Source organism: Aedes aegypti, chromosome 2 (assembly GCF_002204515.2).
Source record: "Aedes aegypti strain LVP_AGWG chromosome 2, AaegL5.0 Primary Assembly, whole genome shotgun sequence".
Classification (NCBI taxonomy): Eukaryota; Metazoa; Arthropoda; class Insecta; order Diptera; family Culicidae; genus Aedes; species Aedes aegypti.
In genome coordinates, this window is record NC_035108.1 from 123,765,873 (window position 1) to 123,788,723 (window position 22,851).

At 40.0% G+C, this 22,851-nt stretch overlaps 1 protein-coding gene and 1 long non-coding RNA gene across 8 annotated transcripts in view; one reads left to right on the top strand and one right to left on the bottom strand.

Moving 5' to 3' along the window:
* LOC5575117 (peroxidasin) overlaps positions 1 to 22,851 on the top strand; it is a 519,729-nt gene that overhangs the window by 474,299 nt on the left and 22,579 nt on the right. For all 7 annotated transcript variants that reach the window (XM_021842192.1, XM_021842199.1, XM_021842193.1 and 4 more), the window contains one exon: positions 1,628 to 1,797. In XM_021842192.1, the coding sequence (XP_021697884.1) occupies positions 1,628 to 1,797 (170 nt within the window). The remainder of the gene's footprint in view (positions 1 to 1,627; positions 1,798 to 22,851) is intronic.
* Positions 8,117 to 8,564, bottom strand: LOC110675984. The gene is made up of 2 exons (XR_002499969.1): positions 8,463 to 8,564; positions 8,117 to 8,430 (listed from the first exon to the last, which is right to left on the bottom strand). It is a non-coding gene; the product is annotated as an uncharacterized LOC110675984 (long non-coding RNA).

A 22,851-nucleotide genomic window follows, 5' to 3' on the forward strand; every position in this document is an offset into this window, starting at 1 on the left:
GAGTTACCTCCGGGATGTCAAAAATCTTTGTATGCGGATGACACAGGTCTCTTTGTCTCAAGACGAAGCCTGCGTGTCATATGTAGTAGATTGCACAAAAGTTTGGATATTTTATCTTCATACTAAAACTGGATGATTTCTCCTAATGGAAGCAACTCAATTTATAATGTTCCAACATTAACCAACACCTCTTTACTTGAAACCTTCAATTAGACATGTTGTCACGATGAGAGAGGTTGCAATGAACTGGTCAGATTAAGTTAAGTATCTAGGGCTCATGCTAGATACAAATTTAACTTTCAAAAATCACATTGAGGGCATTCAAGCCAAATGTAATAAATATATAAAATGTCTGTATCCACTTATTAACAGAAAATCAAAACTTTGTCTTAAGAACAAGCATTTTATCTTCAAACAAATTTTCAGGCCATCTATGTTGTATGCTGTACCAATATGGACTAGGTGTTGTAATATCGAGAATAAAGCTCTGCAGAGGATTCAAAATAAAATTTTAAAAAAGATCCTGAAGTTCCTTTTCTGGTATAGTACTAATGAGTTACCGTAAAGCGGGGTAACTTTGATATTTTTTTCGAAGAAAACCTGAATAGTTATGCATGCTGTTTCGAAGAATTGTAATTTATATTTTTGAAACAAGTACTGGCATCCTAACTACCGATTGCAGTTGATATATTGCCAAAAGATTTCATGTGAATGGATATATAATTTTTCATATAATCTAAAGTCGGTTTTCTGTTTTGGGGTAACTTTGATAATGGAGTACAAATCGAACAAAATTAAATCAATTACGGAACATTTATAGGGCGTTGCATACCTCTAGGCATTTAACGCTATATGGAAATTTCTGACTTAGATTACAAAAATGGCCCCAGTTTGTAAAAATGGTTCTGGCAACGAAAATTAGCTTTGGCATGAAGTGTCATACTAATACTCTTGACTTTTGCATTCGTTTTGCTTAACTGATTAACAGAAACTTTGTTATTTCGTTTAGTATGTTGTGGGTCTCGCACTATCAAAGTTACCCCGTTTTACGGTATATAGAATATCCAATGTTGAAAATTGGAACAAATCTGTGTTCTATCCTTCTATTGGGAACCCCTTTCGCTCGCAGTGAACGAACATCTCAGCAGCAGCCAGAGCAAAACTTTAAGACCGCTTGGCTTGGCTCGGTTATAGTTGCAAAGTCGAAAGTAGGGACGGAATTTAAATCTTGCCCGGCGGCGGCACTCCGCTCCGACAATTCGTTTTGTGTATGAACTTTTGCACTTTTGTATAGATACCGACCACGTCGCATACCCTCTCCTAGAGATGGCGATGCTATGAATATGGTGAGTTCCTACACATTAGACGTATAAGGCCAAGGGGAGTTGGTTTCTGGAAAGTTTTCCGCTCCCGGCAGGGAAAAGTTGCTGCCCTGAATCAATTGTTTTCTCTTCAAACAATAACTATCTCGGTAGAGAAGCGTATGGAATTTTCCTGGAATGCATAATAGGGACGTATTAAGTTTTGAACTTAATTTAAAGCGCTGAATTGTACGTACGGATCTTGAAACAATCATAAAACTGATTTGAATAACCTTTCTATCTTTTCCATGCGAAACACAATGAAGACCAAATGGCGTAAGGATGGCCGCACGATAACCCAAACGGAAAAGTACCGTCTGTCGTTGGCGGGCAGCCTGTTCATCTCCAATCTGACCGAAGCGGATCAGGGACGATACGAATGCTCCCTGCTGAATCAATACGGACGAGCGACGGCCAGTGGACTGCTGACGGTAAAGTAAGTATTGCTAAATAAGATTTGGGGACTGTCAAGCAACTATTGTGCACGTTATTACATATCACATTAGGGGAGTACAAAATCCAAATGTTTGAAAATCCAATCTCCCATATCATCCTTACCGTACCTTCCACAAACTAGTGTTCTATGAAATTTTCAGCTTTCTAGGTGGTGATCTAAAGATGGCCCAAAGACAATGTAGGTTTATATGAAAATTACTATAGAAATTTTAAAAATGTGTCAAACACTTTAGTACAGTAATGTGAGTGAAAACTTTTCACCCCATAGTGAAAATTAATTCTTCAAATCTTAATGACGGATGTTGCTCGAAATCTCAAAATAAAAATGTTAATCATTAATCACAAAAAATCATGAATCAATCTGTAATCACTAATCATAATCATTGTAATATTATGTGTTGATCATTAACCTTTGATCATAATCACATAGATCGCTAATTTTATTCAGTAATCATAATCTTAATCATAAGTCAAACATTTAATCAATCATCAATCAATCATTGAACAAAATTAAACAAAGTTTACAACATTGTTTTCTAATGTATAAATAAATTTTGCATTTCTTGTACCATTATGTTCTTTGTATCCGCGGACGGTATGGTAAGCCTAAAAATTACTCTTAAATATTTCCTCCATGTAAGACGGTGCATTTTCTCAGTTATATTTGATCTGAATCTGAAGACCCGGTTGGAAGCTTGTGAGTGGTACATGAAGAATTGCTGTGATCGGCCCTGTTCGCACATATATGGGGCACCATTTCCACACCTATCATCATCATCAACGTCGGTCAACCACAATCCACCACCATGGCAAGTCGGGCGAATGCACTGAACGGAAATTCGTCCATCATCGTGACCCGCTACCAATGATCATCGGCGGCTAATATAAAAGGACTAGCTGAACGTCATCGCGCCCTCTTTGTTGTACCAGCAGATTCGCATCACGGATTAACGCCGTCATACTAGTGTTCGGGAGTCAGTACTAGTAGTCAGTGTACTAGAACTAGATTTGAATTTTACACGCTAAGAAGAAATTAGTGAAGTTATAAATTAGAAATAAAGTTAAGTGAAATTGAATTCGAAATAAATTAGAGTTAGTGGACATTTAGCAAGTAATTTAGTGAACTATTAATAAACCAAAAAGAAGAAGAACTTACCTGTAGTGTTGAACTGATTACTCACCTGTGACTGTGAAAAAGGAACCTGAAAAAGAAAGTGTACCCGTGACAACCCTCCTGTCTTTACTGAGCATTCGGAACATGGTCCTTCGAGCCGGATGAACGTCGAACTCCGTTCATCAACGATCCAAGTCGCCAGAGTCGCCATCTTGCTTCTGGAACCTTCTGGAGAGTTCAACCACGCTGTACATCCCTTTAGGGCCATCTTGGACACAGTCATCCCGCCATTGCAGCATCAATAAAAAAAACAAGGCATTTAATTGCCTATAACAGGTAATTAGCTTTCCTATCATCTATACCCTACTCGTTCGAGCTACGCGGTCTTTTGCTTGCAGACCATGTCTTCAGCCGAACGCCGCATCCGCTATCTCAAGCTGCGCCAGCGTAGCATTTCTGCATCATTCACCCTAATCAAAGGCTTCGTGGATCGTTATGACGAGGAAAATGATGCTGCGGAGGTTCCAGTTCGCCTGGAGAGCCTTGTGGAACTATGGAACGACTACACCAAGGTTCAGGCCGAATTAGAGTCGTTAGACGAAGCTTCGATCGAAGAGCAACTCAAGTAGCGGATGGAGATGGAATCCCATTATTATAGGGTCAAGGGGTTCTTGCTGAATAAATCACCCATCGCTCCACCCCCTTCGCCTACTACGTCTACAAACGCTCAAGCCCATTCTCCCACCACGCACGTGCGATTGCCAGATGTGAAGCTACCCGTTTTCAATGGAACCCTGGAGCATTGGCTCAACTTTCATGACCTTTACATGTCGCTAGTTCACTCTTCGCAAGACCTATCCAGTATACAAAAGTTTTATTATCTCCGTTCCTCCCTCTCCGGAGATGCTCTGAAACTGATTCAGACTATACCCATAAGCGCTACAAACTATCCTGTTGCATGGAATCTGCTGGTTGAGCATTTTCAGAACACTGGTCGTCTGAAAGCTTCGTATGTTGATGCACTTTTCGAATTTCCCACCCTCAAACGAGAATCAGCTGGGGAATTGCACACACTCGTAAAACGGTTCGAGGCCAACGTCCGAATTCTTCAGCAGTTGGGAGAGCAAACCAATACGTGGGACATTCTTTTGGTCCGTATGCTAAGCAGTCGCCTCGATCAAACCACCAGAAGGGACTGGGAGGAACATTCATCCACTCTTCAAGATGTTTCGTTCAAGGAACTTACCACATTCATTCAACGAAGGGTTAACGTGCTGCAAAGCATTAACCACAAGCCGTCCGACACCTCTACGCCATCGTCTGCAAAGAAACCACCCACCCCACGTTCATTCGCTAGCAATGGAGCATCTCAACTCAATGCTAGGAAATGCATTCTTTGTTCCGAGCAACATCCACTGTACATGTGCCCTACCTTTTCCAAAATGACCGTCGAGGACAAGGAAAAGGAGATACGCCGTCATCAACTCTGCAGAAATTGCCTCCGCAAGGGACACATGAGTAGGGAATGTTCTTCCAACAGTACCTGTCGTCGATGTAAAGGCCGTCATCATACCCAATTATGCAACCACGAATCGTCGAATGAATCATCCCAGAAGACAAGTGACGTCACATCGAAACCAACACAATTTCAATCTGCTAGCGAACAGTCTACCACCTCAGCATCTGCAACACACATGCACCCGAAAGGCTATGCTTCAACTGGACGAAACCATGCGAAAGTACTGTTAGCCACAGCGGTCGTACACGTAGTCGACGACAATGGAACCTTTCACGTCGCTAGAGCGCTTCTAGACTCGGGAAGCGAATGCTGTTTTGCCACCGAACCATTCTCTCAGCTTTTGAAGGTACAACGCAAAAGGGTATCCATTCCGATTGCTGGCATTGGGCATTCTACTACGCAAGCTAGGACCAAATTCACTTCCACCATTCACACCATGCCACATGCAACGAGTGCAGGACACCGGAGAGATTACCACCCAAACGTATCACCTCCCACACCATGCCGTGGTACGTGAAGAGAGCACAACGACAAAGGTGCGCGTCGTCTTCGACGCGTCTTGTAAAACGAGCAGTGGAACATCTCTAAACGACGCAATGATGATTGGGCCAATTGTACAAGATGACCTGCGATCCATCGTTATGCGTGCTAGAATTCATCCCGTGATGCTGATTGCGGACATCAAGCAGATGTACCGTCAAGTACTGGTCGACGAGCGTGACACGCCTCTTCAACGCATTGTGTGGCGAGCATAACGTGACGAAGAACTTGAAACCTACGAACTCAAGACAGTTACCTACGGAACCGCAAGTGCCCCGTTTCTGGCAACGAGAGTCTTGCAGCAACTAGCTGATGACGAACAGCACGATTTCCCGGAGGCAGCCACAGTATTACGCAAGGACTTTTATGTGGATGACCTCTTCTCTGGCAGCAACAGCATAGCCGAAACAATCGTCCTTCGAAAGCAATTGCACTCATTGCTAGCACGAGGTGGCTTTGAATTACGTAAGTGGGCTTCAAACGAACCCGCTGTCCTGGACATCTCCGACGACAACAAGGCTCTACAGCAATCAGTAGATTTGGATCGCGACCAGCTCATCAAAACTCTCGGTCTTCATTGGGAACCAAACGCCGACTTTTTGCGATACAACGTGAAGCTGCCGCAGTCAATCCCAAATGCAACACTCACCAAACGTCTCGCCCTCTCATACATCGCCCAATTATTCGACCCACTTGGCTTGGTGGGACCCGTCGTTACAACAGCAAAACTTTTTATGCAGGCATTGTGGACCCTGAAGAACAGCGACGACAACATATGGGGTTGGGATGAGGAGCTTCCTGCAACGGCACGGGACTATTGGCAGTCCTACCATGAGCAGCTTCCACTGCTAAACCAGCTCAAAATCGACCGTTTTGTACTGTGCCCCGATGCAACAACACTTCAGTTACACTTCTTTTCGGATGCATCGGAGAGTGCATACGGTGCATGTGCATATGTGCGATCCGAAAATGAATCGCGACAGGTCAAAGTCGCACTACTGACATCGAAGTCGAAAGTTGCACCTTTGAAGAAGCAAAGCATACCACGTTTGGAGCTTTGCGGTGCCCTCCTGGCGGCACAACTGTTTGAAAAGGTGACCTCCTCTCTATCTATGCGCCCAGAAACCTACTTCTGGGTCGACTCGACTACTGTCCTTAGTTGGCTAAACTGTTCACCGTCTACTTGGACGACCTTTGTGGCGAACAGGGTGTCAAAAATACAGCTCTCGACTACAAACTGCATCTGGAACCACGTAGCAGGTGAACAAAATCCAGCAGATTGTCTTTCCAGAGGAACATCAGCTGAACTACTTCTCTCCCACGATCTATGGTGGCACGGTCCCGAGTGGCTACACCGAGACCAAACGGAATGGCCGAGTGTCCATCAAACCACCTCAAATCCACAGAGCGTATGCGAAATGCGCAAACCACCAGCAACGATCGTATCTGCAACGATAGAAGATTCTTTCATTAACTGCTACGTCAATAAATTCTCCAATTATCAACGCATGCTTAGGGTGACCGCCTACTGTAAACGTTTTCTGCAAAACTGTCGGCTCAGTAATCAACATCGACCAGCGTCGCACGTCGTTACCACTGAGGAGAAAAAAGAAGCTGAATTGACATTGATCTGATTAGTGCAGGAACAAGCCTATCCTAACGAATGGAAATGTTTGCAACGAGCACGGAGAAAACGAAGTACTCAAATTTGGGTTCTTTCTACCCAACTTGGCACCTTTGTGCGTTACCCCAAATTTGAGTAAATAGCATAGTACTCAAATTTAGGTTATCGCATCGAATTACCTCAGTGGGTGATTTTTACTTAATGCTACTTCGGATAACAAAACTCAAAAATAGGTATTTTTAATCGAATCAAAAAATAGTCAAAAATGCAAAACGCATACGATATGTTTTTGTAATCAATAAAAATAAACTGAATTCAAACTTGACTAATAAAATAATTTATTTTCTTTAATTTAAGGACGGCGTCAATGCAATGAAATTGCATCTAAAATATTACTAAAACAAATATTATTAGGATACATTAGGAAACTCATAAAAAATATATTGATTTTGAATTGGTTTGAATAGCCAAAAGCGTGGGCGGCAGGAACGACGTCATCGGTGCAGGAAACAATTTGGATCGGGTGAAAACACTTATAGCAATCAACTGGTGTAGCGGCCCCCGGCTTGGTCACTGGTTTTTTTCGGAATATTGATCACTCTGTTTTTTTCTCACAATCTTATTTATTACTAAAAGGTCGTCACAATTCACTAGCTTTCCACCCTTAGAATCGTTCTTAAGGAATCGATTGAGACACTTTCACTTTACCCTCGATTCTGATAGCGTATGTGGGTGGTTCCACCAATTTCCCGAAATATACTTTATCCACCTATACTTTATCCACCTTATATCACTACCAAACACTCTCGACCCGAATTGGCCCGCTCGTCAATTTGGCAGAAAATGCCCACTGAACTTTGAACGAAAATGTCGAAAACGAACGGCACACCTCGTCCGAACTGGGGGACCGTCAGAACTGCGGACGTCGTACACTTTCTTCACACCGAGGCTCTTCCATCTTGGCGGGTCGGTTTTTAAAGGGTTGATTCCACCCCTTGGCGAGGAACTCACTCTCTTAATTGGTAGAACTTGTCGTCTTGTTCTAACGATCCGTGAGCGATGAGCGTAACAAAATCCGCATGTGAGTCACCGTTCTTCGCGGTTTGTGGTGTGGCTGAAATGAAAAACTTAAGCAAAACAATACGATTACCCGCCGCCTATAGGGCTAAGCAAACCAGAAAGCTGCGTAAGTAAAAAGTTCTCGCGCACGTTTGTTTGCTTTACTCCATAGCGGTAACATTATGTCACTTTAAATTTGGCACTGTCGGCCAAGGTAAAACAAACAAAACCAAATTGACTTCTGGTTTTTTGCAGTTACGCAACAAACCACAGCAACGAGGAAGCATCCGTTACTTTGCTTCGTCAGGCTATGTGCAAGAAAACCATCATTTCCCAAATACGTAGAAAGTACCGTATCATGATGCTAGGCTGGTACACTGGGACCGGCAATCATGTACTGGGAACGCCATTGCCGCTCGACACCTTCAAACAGAAGAGGGTTGTTTTTTTTTTCTCGGGACCAGAAGAAATCACTAACTTTCATATCCGCCTTTATCAAATCCTGAAGGGCGTCTGGAACGGTCAATGGAGCTACAGTCGGGACGGAGTGGCTACTACTGGGAGTAGCGTGGATTTTTTTTTTCAGTAACAATAACCAGCTTCTCGGTTCCAGGAATCGTGAACGTTGGATGGCGGAAGCGGCAAACAGTGCTTCGAACAGGGTAGTAGCTATCGGGAGCAGGAACATCAAGTTCATCGGAATCAGGCATTTCTCGATCCCGGCAATGGTGCATCAAACCAATCGATAACTGAATTCCTGAAAAAAGAGACCAATTCAAGGATATTTACCTTTAGTAAATCCGGATCTCGGAATATTTACAGCTCAGTTGCAGGAGTTTCATATGAAACAGGTTCAGGAATAATAGCGGAGCATATTGATATTATAGAATTGAAAAAAACACAATAACAAGTCGAGTCTAGTACACGACACTGAAGACGGCCTTACAGTTGAGGTCGAAATACGCGTATCTGTCAAAGGATACAAACTCTAGTGGAATTAAATGGTATAGTACTAAATTCGGTTTTTTCATCTACTTACACAATAACAAATCTTAACTACGTCTTACACCAACGACGTCTAGTCTAGTTGTTGGCATTGCAATATGGCTGTCACATTTTTTCATCCAAAATTGAGTTCAAACTACTCAACGGGCAGTACGCAGCTTCAATACCACACGTTGAGTTATTTTAACTCAACTTTTTGTTTTTTGAGTGTTTGGTAATTTAATGATCGATTTATAAATTTATGTGACTGGTTTTTGGGGAAATTATAAATAGTTGTTGTGAGCCAATTCGAGTGATTCCGTAACTAAAGTTTTGCTCAAAAAGTACAAATATGCAAATATTGCTCAGAATGTTGAAATATGAAAATTTGTTGGTGAATAAGTTGAACAAGTATTTTTAAACTCAAATTTGGGTTTTCGTTGACAACTCAAAAGTTGGGTAAAATGTACGTATTTGACAGAATGAAAATCACCCATTTCATGAGTTCGACTGGCTTTACTTAATTTTGAGTTTAAAAATACTTATTTTTGAGTACTTCGTTTTCTCCGTGAGGGAACCAACAGCCCGAATCACCGCATCGAGACCATTTTCCTCAACTGGAATAGACTATTGGGGACCAATTCTGATACAACCAGCACACCGGAGAGCATCACCACGGAAGGCCTTTGTTGCAGTCTTCGTGTGCTTCTGTACAAAGACCGTCCACCTCGAATTAGTTGCCGACCTAACGACTGCTAAGTTCCTCCAAGCGTTGCGTCGATTTGTCTCCCGGAGAGGACTGTGTTCGGACATTTACAGCGATAATGGGCGAAACTTTGTGGGAGCTGCAAATGAATTACGCCACCTGATACGAAGCAAAGAACACCGTGAACAAATCGCCCAAGAATGTGCACACAACAACATCCGGTGGCATTTCAACCCTCCTAAGGCGTCACACTTCGGAGGACTCTGGGAGGCCGCCATACAGTCAGCACAGAAGCACTTCATCCGAGTTTTGGGGGCGCAAACACTCGCCTATGACGACATGGAGACTTTGCTATCCCAAATCGAATGCTGCCTCAACTCTAGGCCTCTTGTGCCAATTAGCGACGACCCATCGGACCTGGAACCTCTAACGCCTGGCCACTTCCTAGTCGGCTCGGCTCTCAAAGCAGTACCCGATGTTGACGTCACTTCGATTCCGTTTAATCGTCTGAAGAAATGGCAGCAAACGCAGAAACTGTACCAGCAAATTTGAGAGCGATGGCATCGGGACTACCTCATAACCTTGCAGCCACGAGCAAAATGGTGCAATCCACCTGTACCACTACAAAGGAACCAGCTCGTAGTTAATATAAAAGGACTAGCTGAACGTCATCGCGCCCTCTTTGTTGTACCAGCAGATTCGCATCACGGATTAACGCCGTCATACTAGTGTTCGGGAGTCAGTACTAGTAGTCAGTGTACTAGAACTAGATTTGAATTTTACACGCTAAGAAGAAATTAGTGAAGTTATAAATTAGAAATAAAGTTAAGTGAAATTGAATTCGAAATAAATTAGAGTTAGTGGACATTTAGCAAGTAATTTAGTGAACTATTAATAAACCAAAAAGAAGAAGAACTTACCTGTAGTGTTGAACTGATTACTCACCTGTGACTGTGAAAAAGGAACCTGAAAAAGAAAGTGTACCCGTGACAACCCTCCTGACTTTACTGAGCATTCGGAACAGGCCCACCAAAAATGGACCTTGCACTAGTTTTATAGCCGTTCATGAGATTTTGGACATTTTTGTATACTTTGTATCCAAACATATTTTTCAAGATAAAAAATCAGTCATTTCTCGCTAGTAGTTGGTATTTCTTTCAATAGTTCCTCGCTGTTGTGTTGATATCCTATTCAGTGGAGCGTTAAGTTAATCTTGATTCAACATTCGATGATTATAAACGATAAACCACATTTGAAGCTTTTTAATTTGAATTATTCTCTTCAATAATGAATTAAGCCTTTCATTTTCATGATTATTGCTCATTGCTCTAGCGCTACGTAATAAATGAATGTTACTTACACGCCTTGTATACGTCAAGGCGAGTAAGTAACATTCATTCATTACGTAGCGCTAGAAATTGACATTTTTGAACCCTGGGGAAAGCCTTCCCCTATCTGTATTGCTTTTTGTATGAAAATTTACAAAATTTTGTATGGGTCGTACCGCATTCGAGCATTACGTGATTTGTGGACGGTGTCTTAGGAAGATGCCATTTAATCATTATTTTTATTAATGATCATTGATTAATGGTTAATCATTCAAAGGCTACCTAATGATAAAATGCCCGAAAGCAATAAATCTGATATAAAAATTGTTTGAACTACGTTACAGCTTATTTTCAATCTCAAACCATTTTCACTGATATCTACATTCAAATCAAGGAAGGGCGGAGGACATTGTATGAAAAAATATTTTTCCAGTTTTTCATAAAGATCTCGTGAGGCAATTCCTACCAAATGTTCAAACTGATTCCGCGCAACATTTCTCAAAGAATTGGGTTGTTTAGTGATAAAATATTTACAGTGTTTTGTAGCTTGTTCGAAAGATCACATTTTTCTAAGTATATCACAATTTTATTGCACTTCAAAATCTCAATACTACTTGATACTTGATGGGCCACAATCCGCTAAGTTGAATCTACGCCGAATGGATAATTCTTCTCCACTGTGCTCGGTCCTGAGCCAATCGCACAGTATTTCGATCGGCCGAAATCGTGAACTTAATTCTGTAGCACCTTTCAACGTGATTTTTTCGGAATGGTGTCTTCGGACGAAAATTCTCTAAAAATATAGCGCATATATTGACGGTAAATGTTAGTTCGCAACTTTGCCACGGGCGGCGCTGTGAAAATATTTTTTTCTTTAAATGACGATCTTTAAATATGATGTCTTTGGCAAAGTTGTAGATAATTCAAATACAAACAACTTTGCCAAAGACACCTAGTGTGTATTCAGCCGCATTTCCAAAATACGGGAGTATTTTATGAACGACCCCCTAAAACTATTTTTTCTCGTATATTTTGAAAATACGAATTTTCCGGTAGCAACAATGTTCTACAAAATTGTGTAAACAGTCAAAATGAATCATTCTCTGGAAGACACCAGGTTCCTAAAGACCAAGGAAAAGCAGTTATAACCATTTAAGTGCAAAAATCAGTCATTTTTGGGGTCCGTGTATTTATTCGGGTGGCAGCTGGTGGCAGATGAAACCTAGTAGGGTTAAAAATACACCATTAGTAGTTGTAAATGTCGATAGTGTCATTAGTATCCACGAGTATCCCTTTTACTTAGAGGAAGTTTCATCAATGACTCTTATTACCCTGAAGTACTTAGTTATGTGATGAGTAGAGGGCTATGTGACTCCAAACTTCTTCTTTTTCTTCTCCTTGACACATTTTTCATTTTTATACACACACACACTCAATAGGTTACTTTATACTTTTACGAAGAAAGTTCTCAATTAGTCTTTACAAAATGACTCGCCATACAACTATTTTTCGCTTGCAGTTTTAGCTATTTTTCGTACATAGACACTATAGTAAGTGCAAGCTATGCAAATTTGGTGAAATATTCTGTTGAGAAAAGAATAAATCATTGAATCACTATTCTGTGAATCAAATCAGTGCACAGTGGGACGGATTGGGGTTTTAGGAGGAAAGATGGAACTCACGCCTTCAATTGTGATTTTACTTAAAAATTATGTTCTACAAAGTTGTTTCTATTATAAAAACAATTTTTTTGGTCGGAACGAAAATTAGGGTGGCCCTTTGTTAAAAAAGATAACCATCAAAACTTTTTTATTTTAAGGAATATTGAAATAGTTTGTTCTACAAAGTTGAAGATCGGAAAATTGTAAGCTGATTTGACAAAAAAAGTTTTTTCCTAGCTCAAAAATTGACCGTTTTAGAGCATTTTACGCTATTGATGTAAGGTGGCCCTTCAAAAATAGGTTTTTGTGTGTTTTTTTAGATTTCTCAGCAAAGTTGTCTTCCCTTCATCTTTAGAGCCGATTGAGACGCATGTTTATAGGTCTGTACAATTTTGTAGGTGATAGTTAGAAACATTTTTCATATAAAACAAACGTCAAAAGAGTTCAGCAATAAAAATAAGGAGAAAAGTCTTTTGAAAATAAATTCTAAATTTACCACACGGTTGAATTTCCCGGCATGGCTCCTCCCTAACATCCAAGTACTTCTGTTTTGGGATTTGTCAGGCTTTTTGGGAAACATTCTGATTGGAAGTTACGAATGCTTAATTGCTGCAAATCCGTTTACAAGTAATTTGTCCACCGTAGGAGATATATCGTATCTGAAACGGTATATTACTAAAGTACGATTCCTGGTTATGACGCTGACTTTCAAGCCTAGATTAAGGAGAATAACTAAATGCATTATTTGATCATGTTTAGATGTTTTGACTAATTAAGGCTATAATTTAGAGATAGTTAATTTGAGAGTTCTTTTAAAAATCTGTTATTAACGGTTATTAACATATGAACCAGTCATATCATTAGCAAACAGATCCACCGAAGAATAATACGATTTTTATTCACATTTTCAAGCTATCGTCATGTCAACACATTTTTTTTCTTGTTTTCCCAGCTAAACCAACATATAGAAAATATTTTTTTTTTGTTATTAAGAAGTCTTTAACTATTCATCACAAAAAAATTGTATCAATATTCTTTTTTTTGGCATTGCGTCCCCGCTGGAACAGATTATACTTCTCAGGTTATTGTTGTTAAGAGCACTTCCACAGTTTTCTTGTGTGAGAGCTTTCTTTGCCATTTTTGTCATTTTGCATTCGTGTATCGTATGTATCGATTCGTGTATCGTATAGTATCGATGATACTTTATGTCCAAGGAAGTAAATTAAATTTTCATTACGAAAACACTCTTGTATCTATTTGTTTTCATTAGCTATATCTTTTATGTTTGCGTTTCAATTAGCTCCAAAAGTGATGGGAAGACAGTTTTGCTGAGAAACTTGAAATAATAAAAATAAAACACAACAACAAATTTTGATGGGCCACCCTACATCAATAGCGAAAAATGCTCTAAAACGGTCAATTTTTGAGCTAGGAAAAAACTTTTTTTGTCAAATCAGCTTAAAATTTTCCGATCTTCAACTTTGTAGAAAAAACTATTTCAATATTCCTTAAAATAAAAAAGTTTTGATGGTTATCTTTTTTTACAAAGGGCCACCCTAATTTTCGTTCCGACCAAAAAAATTGTTTTTATAATAGAAACAACTTTGTAGAACATCATTTTTACGTAAAATCACAATTGAAGGCGTGAGTTCCATCTTTCCTCCTAAAACCCCAATCCGTCCCACTGTGCAGTGTTTAAATGTTAACGCAGTTCTTATGGCTGCGACACTCATTTACAAAATGATCTGATATTGAGGCACTTGCCTGATTTTGGATTTGAATTTGATACATCACTTAATTTGCTACTCACCGCATCGTTCTTGCACGTGTCATGTAGTAAACACTAGCCTGCTAGTTTATCTTTTTGGTCTTTTAGTGCTATTATTCGACCAATTAAGCGTGTCAGCTGTATAATGCTAGCACGCAGAGCAAATTAAAGTGCTATTTGGTTACTTGGGATGTATGAAAAAAGGCAAAAATCTCAAGTGAAAAATAGTTGTAGGGCGAGTCATTTCGTAAAGCGTCTTTTCAGGAGATTGAGAACCTTCTTCAAAAATGTATTCGGAACCTATTGGTTGTGCGTAATGATGAAGAATGTGTCAAAAAGAAGAAAAAGAAGAAGTATGGAGCCACATAGCCCTCTACCCATCATATAACTAAGTACTACAGGGTAATAAGAGTCATTGATGAAACTTCCTCTAAGTAAAAGGGATACTCGTGGATACTAATGACACTATCGACATTTACAACTACGAATGATGTATTTTGAACCCCACTAGGTTTCATCTGCCACCAGCTGCCACCCGAATATATACACGGACCCCAAAAATGACTGATTTTTGCACTTAAACGGTTATAACTGCTTTTCCTTGATCTTTAGAAGACTAGTGTCTTCCAGAGAATGATTCATTTTGACTGTTTACACAATTTTGTAGAACATTGTTGCTACCGGAAACTTCGTATTTTCAAAATATCGAATAAAAACTAGTTTTAGGGGGTCGTTCATAAAATACTCCTGTATTTTTGAAATGCGGCTGAATACACACTAGGTGTCTTTGGCAAAGTTGTTTGTATTTGAATTATCTACAACTTTGCCGAAGACATCATATTTAAAGATCGTCATTTAAAAAAAAATATTTTCGCAGCGCCGCCCGTGGCAAAGTTGCGAACTAACATTTACCGCCAATATATGCGCTATATTTTTAGAAAATTTTCGTTCGAAGACACCATTCCGAAAAAATCACGTTTTAAGGTGCTACAGAATTAAGTTCACGATTTCGGCCGATCGAAATACTGTGAATCGCTTCCAGTCGCCTTGAACGTTAAGTGCCCTTAAGTCCTCTTCAACTGCAAAAAGCCAACGTGTGCGCGGCCTACCACGAAGACGATGGCGTTGTCCGGGTTCTCTACTCAATATTATTTTTGCTTGTCGTGCTTCCGGCATTCGTACCACGTGACCAGCCCAACGTAGCCTGCCGTGTTTTATGAGCTTGATCATATCCACTTCTTTATATACTTGGTACAGCTCATGATTCATGCGACGCCGCCGAGTATTGTTTGCAGCACTTTACGCTCAAAAGCTCCAAACGCTTTCCGGTTGATCTCTTTTAACGTCCAGGATTCATGGCCGTATAGAGCAACCGGATAAGTGTTCTATATAGCGCGAATTTTGTTTTCGCCTGCAGGCTACGGGACTTAAGCTGGTTACGGAGCTCGTAAAAAGCCCTATTTGCAGCTGCAAGACGCCTTTTCACCTCGCGGGTAACATCATTATCGCACGTCACTTAAGTACCAAGATACACAAATTCTTCCGCTACTTCAAATATTTCACCACTTCACTACCAACGTCACGATTGAAACCACGCTGTCTACCAGCGATCATGTACTTAGTTTTGCTGGTGTTGACGGTAAGTTCAATCCTCGCTGTCTCCTTTTTAAAAGGCACGAATGCCTCTTCTACGGCTCGACGATCAATTCCGATTATAAACCCAGGAGCATATGCGACCGGGTGACGATGGTACCGCTTCTTTGCACGCCCGCTTTCCTTATAGCTCTTTCGAGAGCAATGTTGAACAAAAGGGTCGAAAGCGCATCTCCTTGCTTCAATCCATCTAAGGTTACGAAGGAGGTTGAAGTCTCATCCCCAACCCGCACACTTGATTTCGATCCATCCAACGTTGCACGAATCAGTCTAATCAGTTTCGCCGGAAAACCTGGTTCTACCATTATCTGCCATAACTCATTGCTCTTTACTGAATCGTACGCCGCCTTGAAATCAATGAACAGATGGTGAGTCTGCAAGTTGTATTCCCGGAACTTATCAAGGATTTGTCGCAAGGTAAACATTTGATCCGTCGTTGATCGGCCCTCACGAAAACCAGCTTGGTATTCGCCGACGAAGGATTCCTCCAGCGGTCTCAATCTGTTGAACAGAACAAGCCGAAATGTTGAATTTTGTACGCCGAATTGAGGAGCGTTATTGCTCGGTAATTGGCGCACTCCAATCTGTGGCCCTTCTTGTACAGAGGACAGATGACCCAACTAACATTCACTCATTTAACAAACACCATTATGGCAGTTTTATCCAGCATCATGTTTTATAACATTTTAATAATTTCCATTGCCAACCTTTGTTAAAGCATTGTTCACACAAATTTGGAGAAACTTTAAAGCATGTCGTTGAATACCAACTTTATTTTTCGGCTTTAAAAACGTTTTACAAGCATTTAGTTCAGCTTGTCTAAAAATAATTAAAGACTAATAAAAACAAAAAAATATTTGTCTATGCACTTTATAAATGTAGTGTGCACTATTAATATGATAGTATAACAATCTTATTTAAAAATCGCCTGTATACTGGATTCGAACTCGAGACCTTCCAATCGTCAGCGGTATGCCTTGCCATCTACGCCATCCTAGAATTGAAGATTATATCGTCCAGTGCAAAATATAAACTTCTCATAGCTGAATATTGACCATGTTCGAGCTTCTATTCGACAACGTCTAATCAACACATGGTACGCTAATCTACAACTGAACAAGCATATTATTCAGCTGCTGTTTAGTGCTGATCCAAGCTGAGTTCAGTCGGCTATTTTTAGCGCACAGTGAGAAAATTTATGTCGATGTTGGTCAAAATAATGTTTATTTACACAAAGTAAAAACAGTCTGAAATGATTAATCTAATTTCATAATAAGTTTTAGTTTGTTCAAAACTGATTAATTAACTTCAATAATTTTATAAATTATAGTTTGATTATATTTTTATTTGTATTTTTCATAAACCTATTACATATGCATTGAAGTAAAAGTTCTCTGTATGAATATATTTGAATCATTTAACCCTTCAAATGATTCCTCAGAACCCACCTGAATAGAAAAATATTCGAATATCCTGATGCAATTTTTATTTTCGGAAATGGCCATGTAAATCATTTTTCTTAGAGCGCAGTATTTATTCAGTTTTGAAGAAATGTCATTTCAAATGTAGCTGGCTATAGAAATTTATTTAATCAATTCTGTCAAAGAAACTTCAATTTTTGTTGTACGGAAAAACATCCCGAGCAGGCGAAAAAAGCTTAGCAATAGAAAATATAATATGGATAGCTAAAAGTGATATTAACTTGGTAGATATATGATATAAAATATCTGGAAATGATATCTAAAATAAACTACTAGAACAAAATTGGCGTGTCATATTTAGATTCTGCAAGATTTTACCAATAGCTGCGAGCTATTCATTAGATCTGCGTATATCAAATTTTTCATAGGTTTAGAAGTTCCAGGAACAAAATTTTAACATTGTCTTCCGATATTTTATCTCTTAAGTCAATCAAGTCAATATCACGCTTTGTTTGTCAGTACATTGCTCCTACTCGGAATACTTAGTTTAAATGTTTATTTTTGTTTTTCACAATAATTCTGCATTTCTGGAGACTGACCATGTTTATTTTCTGAACAGCTATTTCAAAAGTTTCAAGAAAGCATAATTTATGAGCTTTGAAATGCATTCGGAACTCAACACGAATTTCGGATATTTTGTCCATTTTATGAAATTTAGCTATAGTGTGATCGCTTTTACAAGGCTTATTTATTGCTGAACAATGTGTTTGTTAATCGTCATTTTGGCCTCTATTGGATCAACTGTTCTTATAATATACTGAAGCTGAATTAGGATTTAATAAGATACTTATTCAGCTCTTATTCGTGCTTATGTTAAACATGTGGGAATAGCTGAAGTGCGACGCAAGTAAAACGTTAGTTCGTCTTCTGAATATCCTTTTATACATATACATTTGCTTAGTGTAATATTGGCTTTTTAATTGGGGGAAACATGTCTTGTTCAGCTAATTTGTAGAACAATCTTGACTAGTCGAATGAGAATCTTTGGAAACGTTTAATAAGTGGCGATTCAACTTTTGTTAATTCTAATGCATAACGTTGAACATTGATCTAAGTTTGTGTTAAAAAAGCACCTTCTCAGCTCTTTATAGAGCAAATTTTTTATTCAGCTGTCATTACCATTATTAAACAATAATTAAACATGCATGCTTGTTTGTGGCTCTGAATTGTTAGTTGGGGAGGCCCTCCAACCAGCTAGCAGGCAATTCTTCTTCCTGCCATATCCTTAACAGAGTACGGTGCAGTATTTCACTACCGTGCTTGAAAAGTTCTCCCGGCCGAACTTTTCCAGCAGCCTTACAGTTCTTCAACTCCTTAATCGCACTTCTAACCTCATCTAGCGTCGGGGGCTCCACAGCTTGTCCATCGTTGCTGATGATTAATCTGTTCTCAGACGCGCTTATGTTCTCTCCATTCAACAATTGTTCGAAGTGTTCTTTCCACTTGGCAGCCACCAAGATTTTGTCCAGCAGCAAGTTACCTTCGCGGTCATTGCACATGACGGGAGACGGCGCAGTTTTTCTCCGTACGCCATTGACAGTTTCGTAATATCTCCGCATATCATTTTGTCCCATGCTGTTTTGCGCCTCAGTAATATTGTCTTCTTCATGCTGCATTTTTTTTTTGCGGTGAATTCGTTTCTCGGCTGCTCTAGCTTCCTTGTACCGCTCTCTGCTCTGCCGGGTACCAGACACTAGCATCCGGCTTCTGGCAACATTCTTCTCATCCATCAAATTCTGGCACTCCTCATCAAGCCATCCGTTTCTGGGTCGTCTCTGAGCAGTTCCTATCACCTCTCGCGCTGCTGTGCTCATCGCACCGTGAATAGACTCCCACAGATTGTTGAGATTGTCGCCTACGTTGTATCCTCTTATCCGCTCATCAAGCTTCCGACGGTGGATATTGAAACGCAACGGTCGTTGTATTCTTGTGTTCGCCACAACCGTGCACGAATTTTACTAACAACGAGATAGTGATCAGAGTCGATGTTTGGGCCTCTAAAGGTCCTCACATCGATGACGACCGTCCACCAAAACGTGGTCTATTTGGTTGCAGAGCTCGCCATTTGGGTGCATCCAAGTGTGCTTTCGGATGTCTTTGCGTGCAAAGTAGGTGCTGCTGATGGCCATCCCTCTAGCTGCAGCGAAAGTTATTAGTCTTAGGCCGTTGTCATTGCTGGCGGAGTGAAGGCTCTCCGTACCAATTATTGGGCGGAAATAATCCTCTCTTCCGACCTGAGCGTTGGCATCTCCGATAACAACTTTTACGTCATGTTTTGGGCACTCTCCGTAGATCTTGTCAAGACAATCATAAAACGCATCCTTCGTGTCGTCGGGTTTATCGTTTGTCGGCGCATAGATGTTGATCAGACTGTAGTTGAAGAATTTGCCCCGTATCCTCAATACGCAGATTCGTTCATTAATCGGTTTCCACCGCATAAAACGCTTCATCTGCTCCATACTCTGCCTTATCGCTGCCACTATAGTAGATGTTGTATTTGAAAGCTGTGTTGGCGACGGGATCCACCGCCCTGAATTCACGTTCTCCAGTTCTAGGCCATCTTACTTCCTGAATAGCAGCCACGCTAACTCAACCTTCACGAGCCAAAAGGCTCACTCGTCCGGGTTCATTTAACGTCCTGACATTCCAGGTACCGAGTTTCCAATCATAGTCCTTATTTCGTTGCCAGGTCGGTTGCCGAAAATATCGTTCGTTATTTCTCCTTTCTCCATTTTTCGTGGTAGGTAAGAAATTCGATATGCTACCTTACCAGGGTCGCGATACCTACATCACGATGGTAGGGCTGCCACATTAGATGTAGCTGACGTGATACAGCATTTCATACTCAGCCGCTGGATACCAGAACAGAAGTTGTTTGAGCCGCACCTCCTTGGTGGACAGACGCTCAAGACGCACCTCCTCACTCTAGCTGATGTCAGAAGGACAACAGTGCCCAGGCTGCACTACCAGCTAAGTACGCAACCCTTAGCTGGCGGTCTTTGTCATCGTTTGACCCGTGGAAGCGTGAGGTAGGGGCTTGTGAGGATCAAAGCTATGTTTGACGCTCCTTCCTAGTTGTCGGCTCACCATTTCACAGGGGCGGAGCTCCGGAGTGTTGGGAGGGTTGAACATTTTCGGCACGAAATTGACCTTATTATCCGCATACCACTTCAGCACGTCCTTGGAGTAGTGGCATGAGGCCGAATCTGGCCAGAATATTGTTGGGACGTTGTGGGCTTTCAGGAGAGGAAGCAGCCGCTTATGGAGGCACTCTTTCATGTACACCTGTCCGTTCATCGTGTCCTGGGTCACGAAAGGTGCTCTCCGTTTCCCGCACGTACAGATGGCTTGCCAAACCAGCAATTTCTTCGCAAATTTGGACATCTTCTGAGTGCGGACATGCTCCGGAACGCTGAAATTATCCTTGGCCGTGAAAAACAGGTTGCCGGGGATCTGTTTGAAGTCAGCCTTCACATATGTTTCGTCGTCCATGATGCAGCATTCAACTTTCGTCAGCATATTGAAATACAGCTTCCTGGCACGGGTTTTGGCGGACTTGTTCTGCTTCTCGTCGCGATTAGGGGCCTTTTGTAGCTTGAACGTTCGCAACCCAGCCTTAGTTTTGGCCTTCTGGACAAAACTTCGGCTTAGGTGCAGGTTCTTAGTCACATCCCGGACGGAGGCGTTCGGGTTTCGGTTGAAGGTCCCAACTACGCGGTTGTGATTTTTGGTGTTGTACGGAATACTTTTTCCTTCACTTCTGGGCTTCCGATCGGTGGTCAATCGTTCCTCGATTGACTTAATCACTCGCGACACCGTGGAATTCACGATTCCCAACGTTTTAGCGATGGAACGATGCGAGAGATTCTTGTTCTTGTGATGAATGCGCAAGATTTTATCACGCACGAGCTGTTCTATCGAATCCATTTCCGCGAGTTTTGATCACATGACTTTAAAACTTGCAGGATGTAAATACTGCACTATGAACTAAATCCACCCAAATTTTCATTAAATTCTACCCAACGGTTAAAAAGTTAGAGCAATTTCATATTGTATATCCTAAACAAGCCAATTCTTCCGAAAAATCCAATATCTACTTCAATAACACCCTTGAGAATGAAATCAATGGCTTGGTTTGCAAAATTCATGAAGTTTAATATATGGAAAGCTAGGTTTCAGAACTACCAATATAGTGCTTCACTTTTACTTTGGAGGAATTATTGGAGTAAGAATAGACAACTAATTGAATTTAAACATTTCATTTTACAAAAAATCACTAGAAGGGCGAGCAAATACCATTGATCTTAAAAGATAAACAGCATATTAGAGTTTACCGGTGTTTGCTCGCCTTACTAATTCTACAATGTACTTTTTTCTATAAAGTGAAATGTTTAAATTCATCTAGTTTTTCACCAATATTTTGAAAACTTCTCACGGGAAATTGACAAACCTTACATACCGGCATATGATCAAGTTTATCATACTCCAAAAAACAATACTCAAAAGAATCTAAAGAAAAAAGAAAGTTAATCCCAGGAATTTTGAAAAATTGCAGAATTCTCATAATTATAGTCACTGATTTCTGAAAGTTTATCAAGAATTTCTCAACCAATTTTCAAAGTGCAAAATAATTAAAAATAGTCCCTCCAAAACAATTGTTTGGAATTTGTGCAAGTAGGAAAAAGAAATCTTTTCGCCATAGTATCATGAAACTTCAGATTTCATGCAAAACAATTCCTAAGAAGTTTGATACAAATACATTCAGTAAAAACTCTATTCGTTTGAATGCCAATCATGCCAAAAAAAATACCAACAATTTTTGTATGAAATTTTACAAAAAAAAAACACTTAAGATTTTCTGTGATATATATCATATATCAGGAATTTTGTCAAATCGTCTACGGTGAATTCTTGAATTTTCCGACATGAAGTTAGTAAATTTTCAAACTCAATTTAAGCTGAAATTAACCAACAAACTGCTTTAGAAGTTCTTCCAAAATTGTTTGTACTCCAGAATTCTGAACTGGATATGTATTCGAAGTAATTCGTAAAGTAATTTGGAAAGAAATCCCTGACGAAATTACTGAGATATTCCTGGAGTAATTTTCGAACCAAAAATGGAAAGAGATTAGATTTCAAGATGTTATTTAAGGAAGAATTCCAGGATTAACATTTGGAAAAAATATGGAAATATTTTTAGAACCAAAAAGAATTCCTGAAGGAATTTCCGGAAAAAAAAGAGAAATTCAAGTATAAAATGCAACATCATTCAGTAGATATGATGAAAAATTTCAAAAACAAAATTTTAAGAAGAACAAATCTTGAAAATACTTGAATAGATCTCTAGTGATTTTTTTGGAAGAATTGGTCGGGAAATTGAAGAGTATTTGTGCGGAAAGAGTGACATAACACCGCTAGAAAATTTATAGAAACGATTTAATTTTCTGAATACTTCTTAAGTTGGGATTTTTGAAGATTTCTTGAAATATTATTTTCGAGATAGTTATGAAGAAATGCGAGGAGCAACATCAAATTGGTTCTTAGAGAAATCCTAAGAAACCCTAAGAAAATTGTCTCTGAAAAAATGCAGATAGTTC